The sequence below is a fragment of the Enoplosus armatus genome, chromosome 13 (genome assembly GCF_043641665.1).
Source record: "Enoplosus armatus isolate fEnoArm2 chromosome 13, fEnoArm2.hap1, whole genome shotgun sequence".
Classification (NCBI taxonomy): domain Eukaryota; kingdom Metazoa; phylum Chordata; class Actinopteri; order Centrarchiformes; family Enoplosidae; genus Enoplosus; species Enoplosus armatus.
Window position 1 is genome coordinate 727897 of NC_092192.1, and position 9563 is coordinate 737459.

The window sequence follows — 9563 nt, forward strand, 5'->3', positions numbered from 1 at the left end:
TTCAATTAAAAAAATGAAAAAACAAACATCACAAGTTATTGGACTCCGTCCACGCAGACAGGAAGCTGGGAGGTTATTCAATAACAGACGCACACAGGAGGTGAATGAAAAGTGTCCCACATGTAGGAGGTTTACCATCAGACACTCTGTCTCTTCTGAGAGTCTGTTTCAGCAGTTCTTGTAAGAGGAACGATGAGTCTGGAGACGACGGTGGAGTTTTCAATCGCTCGCACTGTGAATCTTTGATTGATCCTCTTGTGTCTTTTGTCTCTGCATCTTCTCCTCGTGGTCCACAGGAAGACGTGACCGAACATCACAGCTCTGCTCAGACTGACAGTAAAACATAAAAACACCCTCTTCTTAAATGAAGTTCTGTACTGGATTTGACATCGAAGCCGAGCTGCAGCCAGGCGATGAAAAGCTCAAAGCGGAGGAATGAGGAATGTTCGAGGCATCGAGGGACGTTTGGGGGGGGAACAACTTGAACAGGAAGGTAGGAATGAGTCACTGATGGCCAGGTGAGAGGAGACCATCTGATCGGGTGTCAGTTTCCAGAGAAAACATCTTGTTTTGGCTGTTAAATATCAGCACAGATATTTGATACATGGACAGCAGTGTGGATGGATTATGAGACAACGGGCCCCTGGGCACAGACATGAAGAAGGCCCCCCCGACCCCTCAGACACAGGACCAAGACCCCTGAAAGAGGCGTAAAACGACTACAGCCGACGCGGCCAGTCTGCGGGTCACAAATAGTTATAAGCCGTGTCTGTGGTGGATTTGCAGGTGAACCAGAGCTCTCAGCTTCTACACCAAACGTAACGACACATTACTGAGTTTGTGTATTTGTGGTTGCAGATTAAAAAGACCCTGATCTGTGCCTGGTGGGCCCGTTCAGTAATCCATCCACGGACCACAGACACACGATATGAAACACTAAATGAAAGCCACCGCGCTGGCCTCAGACCGGCAGTCTTGGTGTCTTTATGTTACTGGACTTGGAGGACAGGGTGACCTGGAGGCTGACGGGCTGCTGGTTCACTTTCAGGCGTCCGAGTCGTCGCTGCTGTCGCGGCTGATCTCGATCTGTAGCGACGGCAGGTTGTCCAGCCGGCTCTTCTTCATCTTGTGGGACACACGCTCCTGTTTCTGTTTGATCATGGCGCCCCACATCTTCTGCAGCGTCGAGTCGTCTTCCTCCTCCACCTCCTCCTCCTCCCCTCCGTCGCCCCGTCTCCTCCTGCTGTCGCCGGCGTCGTTCCGGCCCGAGGAGGAGGAGGACGAGAAGAGGCCCGACGGCCGGCTGCTCGATCTGTGCTCGTGACGTCCGGCGCCGCCGTCGTCGTCGCTGGAGCCGAGTCTGCTCCACAGGCCGCCTGCAGATGGGAGGTGACGGGGTTAAAAACAAACGCACATCAGCTCTGTTGAGCTGAAGCTGAAGGAGAGACACATGCTATTAATAAACACCTTCAAATTTGTCTCCGATTCATCGTTTGGTGTCTAAAATGTTTTGTGAGATTCAGTTTAATGATGTCAGAAGCTGAACGAAGAATGTTTCACACAGTCGATTCTTTTTCTGTTGATCAGATAATCGATCAATACACCAATTGTTTCAGATCAAGTAACAATTAACTGGATAATAATAAACCATCAGAATTAATAGATATGAAGGGCTGAATATAATTTGGGATTATACTAAGTTTGCAGGGTAAACATTATGGATGGTGCCCTACACCAGAGTTAGGGATTTAAACACCACATTTTAGGGGCACAATGCCACATTTTTAAAGTAGTAAATATTTATATATAATTCGGGATATGGGAGTGCTGTAACAGATTGGTAGAATACTCCCCAAATGTGATATTTGTCAAAATCACACAAAATGTTTTCTTCAGGTCTTGGAGGGGCTACAAATTTCCAGATTTGAGATTATAACAAAAAAAATCTAATGTAGGGGCAATAACCTACAGTTTATGATTTGGAGGCACAACAACACATTTTGGGCATACAGAGCAAGTGTTGACTTTATTATGACACATTTTTGGGGGCTGGATTTGTGTTTGGCATAAAAGAGTTTGCCAGAAAGACATAGCTCCATCATTATTTCATGTTTCTAAAAACTAAATTTGGAAGATGACAGTCCAGGTGGTTTTAACATAACGCTGGAGGTGCTGTGTGTGTTTGGGGAAAATGTTAGATGCTTTGTTGAAAGTTTCAAATCCCTGTTAAGACCTCAAAAAAGCAAATTTTGTTTCCTTCATACTTGTCTTTCTGTCTTTGGATGAATTGGAGAAGAGGCCTCTGTTGTCTTGACTGGCCACGCCCAGTCTGCGATGGACGTCTCTGATTGGGTCTCTGGCCGGAGGCGTCTCTCTGGGGGAGACGGGGGAGGGGGAGCGTCGTCCCTCTGGAGAGTACCGTCTTTTCCCCAGCCGCTGCCGTACGTCTACAAACAGAGCAACAGTCAGTTTCTACGTTCTGAGTTTTCTCAAGGCAGGTAACAATCAGAGGCAGCCGACCTGTCTTTCCACTGGTGGCCACCGGGGGGGGCTGTCTGTGCTGAGAGAGTCCTTGTCTTTTCTCTTCCAGCAGCTGCCGGACGTCCGTCACCTTGGTGGGCGACGCCGATTTGGGTCTGCTCTGTGATCCTGTCCCCCCGACCCTGTTCCTGCTCACAAGACAGAGAACAGAGAAACTTTAAAACTGACGAGAAGAACGCTGATAACTGAGTTTCTGCAGGTTCACAAGTTCAACAAGAGTTCATGGACACACCGGCCAAAACATGGGGGCATGACAGGAACCCAGTGGGCACGATAGAATGATGCATTAGGACTACTTCATACATAATTATTGATTTGAAGGGACCTGGTCTCTGATGAGCAGCAGAAAGGGGATGAACCAATGAAACGCCTCCTGCAGCTCAATCAGCTGTTAGTTTGGAGGTGGAGCCTGCAGTCACACACACAAACTCTAAACATGTTATTACGCTTTGTGTTTCAGACTCTGACCGGATGCTCTTCAGGTGAGTGTCCAGCTCGTCGGCGTACATCGTCATCTTCTTGCTCTTCTTCGGCGACGGCGTGGAGATCATCTTCAGCTCCAGGTCGTAGTCCATCTCGTCCGACTCCGACCAGGGAGACGGGGAGCGCTCCGCCTGTCTGTGAAGCCCCGCCCCCAGAGGACGCGAGCCTCCGCCCCTTTCGCCTCGCTCCTTGTCCCCTCGCTCTCGGTACTCCACCACCCTGTCGTCAGAGTCCATGTCCTCGTCACCGGCCTCCTCCTCCTCCTCCTCCTCCTCTTCCTCCTTGATGGGCTCCTCTGGCAGGTTAACCAGGTCAGCTGAGGAGAGACGAAGAAGAACAGAGTGAAGATTATTAATGAGGACAGTCAGCGCTGAGAAACGAGTCTGAATGTTTTCTACAAAAGCTTGTGTTCCATTCATCAAAATAATCAAGTTGGACGACTTAAAGCAGCGCAGTGGAGCAACGCGTTGATCTGCCGATGGGTTCGCATTACTCCACTACAGGTGGCGCTAACGCTCTGACGAAGGCAGAGAAGAAGAACACCACCTCTAACTGGTAAACATGGATGTTAACAAGAAGACTCCACTGAGCAGCTGTTCCATCCAGTACTGCTGACCTCCAGGTTTCTTCAGACGGACCAGTTTGGATTATTCTGCTGTTTACCTCAGTCAGGACTGACAGGATGAGCGTGGCTGACGTTCAGCAGCTCTTTAAAGCATCTGAACTGCGCGTTGTTGCTGTTTACCGGAGTGTCGGTGTGTGTACGGCGGCGTGTGTCCCATGCTGTCTCCGATCAGAGGCTTCTTGCTCTTGATGACGTCTCGCTGGATCCTCCGGTTGTGATACCTCCTCTTCCTGAAGAGACCGAGGACATACGAAGGATTATTATACATCGAGCTACAGACTGTCTACAGATAATGAGATAATGATGATGAGTCTTCTGTGGAGTAGTAACTGCTCTACAACAGAGACCTGCTTCACAGACTGCTGTGAGACAAAGAGTCTTTGAATAACGTGTGAACTTATTGTCTCATTAGCAACAGAGCTTGTCGTTTGTTAGTTCGGAGCTTTATTCTCTCTCTTCAATAACTTTCATTGGACAAAACGCTCTGTGCCAGCTACAGCAGTGTCCCGTCAACAACACGGGGACAGTCCTCCACCTGATGGGCCAGCAAATGAAATCAGACACGACTGCTGTGTTTTATGGAAGGAAAACAGAGCCTTTAAATAAACTGATCAGCGATCAGCGTCCGAGTCTCACCAGGAGTTGCTGAGGATTCCCTTCATGCCTCCATAGTTTGGGTTTCCGTACTTCATGTAGTATCTGCTGCGACGAGCGGCGCCCAGCTCCTTCTTATCCTCTGCAGACACAAACAGAAGCTTTATCGAGCCGGCCGTCTCCACAGGGCTCACCAGCTCAGCAGTGGTGGAAGTGTCTGTGTGTCTGTCTGTGTGTCTGTCTGTGTGTCTGTCTGTCTGTGTGTCTGTCTGTCTGTGTGAGTGTCTGTGTGAGTGTCTGTGTGAGTGTCTGTGTCTCTGTCTGTGTGTCTCTGTCTGTGTGTCTCTGTCTGTGTGTCTCTGTCTGTGTGTCTCTGTCTGTGTCTCTGTCTGTGTCTCTGTCTGTGTCTCTGTCTGTGTCTCTGTCTGTGTCTCTGTCTGTGTCTCTGTCTGTGTGTGTGTGTCTCTGTCTCTGTCTGTGTGTGTGTGTGTGTCTCTGTCTCTGTGTGTGTGTCTGTGTCTCTGTCTGTGTCTCTGTGTGTCTCTGTGTGTGTGTGTGTGTCTCTGTGTGTGTGTGTGTGTCTCTGTGTGCGTGTGTCTGTGTCTCTGTCTCTGTCTGTGTGTCTCTGTGTGTGTGTGTGTCTGTGTGTGCCTGTGTGCGCGTGTGTCTCTCTGTGTGTCTCTGTGTGTGTGTGTGTCTCTGTGTGTGTGTGTGTGTGTGTGTGTCTGTCTCTGTCTGCGTGTCTGTCTGTGTGTGTGTGTGTGTGTGTGTCTGTCTCTGTCTGCGTGTCTGTCTGTGTGTGTCTGTGTCTCTGTCTGTGTGTCTGTCTGTGTCTCTGTCTGTCTGTGTGTCTGTCTGTCTGTGTCTGTGTCTGTGTGTCTGTCTGTGTCTGTCTCTGTGTCTCTGTCTGTGTCTGTCTCTCTGTCTGTGTCTGTCTCTGTGTCTCTGTCTGTGTGCGCGTGTCTGTGTGCACGTGTGTGTGTGTCTCTGTGTGTGTCTCTGTGTGTGTCTCTGTGTGTGTCTCTGTGTGTGTCTCTGTGTGCACGTGTGTCTCTGTGTGCACGTGTGTCTCTGTGTGCACGTGTGTCTGTGTCTGTGTGTGTGTGCGCGTGTGTGTGTGTGTGTCTCTGTGTGTGTCTCTGTGTGTGTCTCTGTGTGCACGTGTGTCTCTGTGTGTGTGTGTCTGTGTCTGTGTGTGTGTGTGTGTGTGTCTCTGTGTGTGTCTCTGTGTGTGTGTGTGTGTGTGTGTGTGTGTGTCTGTGTGTGTGTGTCTCTGTGTGTGTGTGTCTCTGTGTGTGTGTGTGTGTGTGTGTGTGTGTGTGTGTGTGTGTGTGTGTGTCTCTGTGTGTGTGTGTGTGTGTGTGTGTGTGTGTGTCTCTGTGTGTGTGTGCGCGTGTGTGTGTGTGTGTGTGTGTGTGTGTGTGTCTGACCTAGCGTGGCGAAGCGCAGGAACAGCTTGTTTCCTTTGAAGGGTTTGACGGCCGGTCGCAGCTCGTTCCTCAGCAGAGAGTCTCTCTCGGCGCCCGACAGGTCGTCCATCTGAGACACACGGACAGGCGGCGGTTCACGTCATCCCTCCGTTATCAGAGCTGATCAATAAAGACGATCGGTTTGTGTTTGAGTGCACTCTACCTGACCGCCCTGCTCCTTTTCTTTCTGCTCCGCCTCTCCGTCGCTGTCTTTCACCTCGATCTCCTCGCTGCTCTTCTTCACCGTTTCCTCCTCGTCCTCGTCCACCTCGCCCTCTTCCTCTTCATCATCCTCATCATCTGACCCTCGACCCCGACGACCTGCGAGGTGCAAAACACGCTTCGGTTTTCTACAAATTCAGTTTCCCCCTTTTAAGAGCCCTCCGAGTGCATCTTTGTACTGACCTTTGCTCGGCTCGCCCGACTGCTCGCTGCTCTCCGTCTCCGTGGTAACAGCCTCCGGGTCCGGCATCCGGCTGCTGTTGACGAGGGCTCGGACGGATGTGTTGTCATCCAGCCAAACCACGTTACCTAGGAGACAATCGGGTGGTGTTCAGACACACGGGAGGTCTGACTCACCTGGTCCTCGCTGATCTTTGTCTTTCCTCCGTTTGTCCCTCAGATTAAACTTCATACATGAACTCCAGGAGGACTAACTATGATATTCAGGAGTTTGTGGCTTTTTTCTAGATTTGTCATCGTCAACTACAGAGACGACCTGAGCCGGTCCTTAGGATCAGCAACAGGGCTCAAGTAAACCTGATCGAATCAAAGGTCCTGTCTTTATTGACCTCCGCGGTCTTTTGTCCTCCTCACCTGCTGACTCTGCAGCATTTCAATGAATATGAGAGTGAAAAATGATTATTGTCAGATACCAATTTAATCAACATTCAAGTAAATAGAACTATCGCATGAGACTCAACTTACATTGACAAATAAGATGAACCAAAGTGTCCATTGGTCTGTCGCTGCTTTCTGACTTCCTGAGAGGCGTCAGCGTTAGATGGAACTGAATCATTTTGAACACAAGGACGCATGTCTGCATGTCTGTCCTCACATTTCTCATCTCTTTAATGTTTCTTTTTTTTCTCCGTCTAAAGTCTTCGTCCTGCTGGTGCTCATGTGAAGAGACACGTTTCTTAAGGAGAAATGTTGTTGTCTCACTCTGGAAGAAGAGCTGAGACATGACTGGTACTTCCTCTCTTCTGGTGTGTGTGTGTGTGTGTGTGTGTGTGTGTGTTACACTCACAGGACATGTCATCGATCCACTCGATGTGGGCCGGAGGATATTCCTTAAAATATCCAAAGACGTCTTGCGTGCTCATGTCGTCCACGCCGGTCACGTAGATCGCCTCCAGGCGCAGTCTGGGGATGGCTGAGCACCACAGAAGAAGAAGACAACAGGTTGAACAACCAGAGGCTTAACTGACTGCGTGGTCGTGAGCAGCTCAGCTGGCTGTTGGCCCTCCTCTTACCTTTCTTCATGACGTCTTTATCCAGAAAAACGTTCCTCTGACCGACGCTCTCCTCCACACAGAAGTGGAAACGTCTCGCTCGCTTCTCTTTTCTCTCAATCGCCTCCTGATAAACACACACACACACACACACACACACACAAACACACACACACACACCATCACTTCCTGTACTTTCAGAACTTCAGCTGGTCTCTGCAGTGTTTGTGTTGTCAGCATGTGAAGCTCCAGCGCTGAAGTGGAGGCCTCTAACAGGCAGTGACAGAAGGAAACCGAACAACATGTTGACAACAGCTTTTATTTTGTATCTTTATAAGTGGGAGCACATTTTAACTTCACAAAAAGCCAAATGTCCAGCGGGGAAATGGACTTATTTAGACTTTTAGAAGTTACTTTGTGTCCAACGATCTCAACTCTAGTTGCTCTGCTGTCACAGCAACACCTTCTGTCTCAAGTCTCTCTCCTCAACATGTGAGTATGTAAAATAACTGTTATACACGTGTTCGAAAACAAATGCTTAGATATATATATAAATGCTGAAAAGTACACCTTCTCGTGTAAATGTGAATCTGTAGAAATTGTTCATCTCTAAAGTTTAACAGCTGGACACTAACTCCTTATTCAGTCTCACTGTTTGTGACCTGGAGGCTTCAGGTTTCCACACATCTTGTGTAAGCTTCATACTGGACTGTGATTGGCTCCAAACGAGTTGTGATGTCATAAATCCTGCAGGTACGTCCAGGTGTTAAACAGAGATTTAAGGTGAGCTCAAAGAAACTTTACTTACTTTTGTTTTTCACTTAAATATTGTAAATGTGTATATTCTTTATTTTTTATATATCTTGTACATACTCTCATTTCTAAATTTATGCTACTTTCTAGTCTTGAATGGGAGCACCGGTAACTGTATAGTTCCCCCCGGGGATCAATAAAGTATTTCTGATTCTGAAGATCAGGTTTCCATGAGTCCAGCAGGGGGTGTGTGCGTTAATATAACGTATAATCTGCTCTCTTTTAAAAAATCATCTTCTCCAAATGAACCAACTTGAGTGATGCATTAAGGGAGTTTAGTGAAGTGGATGGAGGACTGAGATCCTGTCGTACCTTTGAGGTGACATCAATCCCAGTGATGAACGCTCCAGCCTTGTTCTCATATCGCCGACTCGTATCCTGCAAAACAAAGCATTTCAATGACATTTGTCAGCATTTCATTGGTTTTAATTTCTTGTTTGGGGAAAGTTCAGTTTCCATCTCCACTTAGCGGTCCTTGTGTTTCAACCAAATTGACTTCACCAACACACATATCAGCAAGTGCTAAAAGTCACAAGTATGTGGTTGTTGATTGTTGTTGTTTTTTTTTTGGGGGGGGGGGGGGGGGTCAAAGAAGTCGCTGGAGAGCAATTTTGTAAATTGGATGACTTTCAAAATGAAAGCAATTAAACAATTTAAAGTAAAACGTGTTTATAAAGTGGATTCGAGACGTTTAAGACAGTCAGTTTGGCATAAAACTGACTTTAACTGATTTCTCCTACATAGCGTTACACCAAACTCCTACTCAAACAATCGGCATTTAAATTCTAATTTGACTAAGTAACGTTAGTTAAAATAGTGTCAACACGTATCCTGTCAAATACAAGGCAAGTTAACCTACGGCTAATGGAAGCCTTTACTTCCACAGCTGATATTAGAGACTCTCCGTTAGTAGGAAGATTATCAGACGACTAACAACAGACAACAGAGTTACCTCTAAAAGTTATCCTTTAAATTGGTGATTAGGAATAGGCCGAATCGATCACTGACTGTGTGTCTATCAGAATCGTCAAACGTTTTCTATAATTTTCAACCACCTGCGTTATTTTGCCCGTAAAACCTTTAACTTCCAGGTTACTTCACGGAGTTTGGTGGTACGATCACTCCATCCAAACACGGTGACGTTACGTGAGGAGGCTATCAGCAACAAGTAACTGAAATAAAGAACAAGCCACCTGCTAAACAAAGATGTCGTAAATTAAAACTAGTCTGTGTTAAAAGCAGCTAACCGTTAGCCCACAGCGGTCACGGTGCTAACAACTACTTCCCGGAGAGAGAGCCGGCAGTCGAAGTTACCACACGCCGACACTTCCCGCGGTTCCAACGGCCGCAAGAGACGCCAGTCCCCGGTCTGACAAGGCCTTGCTCGGACACTTACCGGCAGCAGCTCCTTCAGGGAACGGTTAACGGATATGTCCTCCGCCAGCTCCCCCTCCTCCACCTCCATAGGTTCGGCTTCGCGTGCATCTCTGTCCGACTCGGAATCAGAGTCCGATTCCGAGCGGTCTGACCCGCTGTCTGATTTCACCGACACCCGTAAGCTACGCACTGCCGCCATGGCGCTAG

At 48.1% G+C, this 9563-nt stretch overlaps 1 protein-coding gene across 1 annotated transcript; it reads right to left on the reverse strand.

The window, feature by feature from the left end:
• ncbp3 (nuclear cap binding subunit 3) lies at positions 1-9555 on the reverse strand. The gene is made up of 13 exons (XM_070917435.1): positions 9376-9555; positions 8292-8357; positions 7188-7293; positions 6962-7087; positions 6118-6243; positions 5876-6033; positions 5674-5782; positions 4286-4385; positions 3770-3879; positions 3010-3340; positions 2521-2669; positions 2265-2447; positions 1-1376 (listed from the first exon to the last, which is right to left on the reverse strand). The coding sequence occupies exons 1-13, from the start codon at positions 9553-9555 to the stop codon at positions 1045-1047; spliced, it is 2076 nt and encodes a 691-aa protein (XP_070773536.1). The 3' UTR covers positions 1-1044.
• Between the last annotated feature and the right edge of the window lie 8 nt (positions 9556-9563).

Bases quoted from the DNA above. Each gene is read 5' to 3' on its own strand.
- ncbp3 (XM_070917435.1), bottom strand. From the start codon at position 9,555: ATGGCGGCAGTGCGTAGCTTACGGGTGTCGGTGAAATCAGACAGCGGG. The intron at 3,341-3,769 runs GTAAACAGCAAC...GTCTCTCCTCAG, and splicing joins GTACACACACCGACACTCCG to CTGACCTGGTTAACCTGCCA. The intron at 2,670-3,009 runs GTCAGAGTCTGA...TCTTGTGAGCAG, and splicing joins ACTCACCTGAAGAGCATCCG to GAACAGGGTCGGGGGGACAG.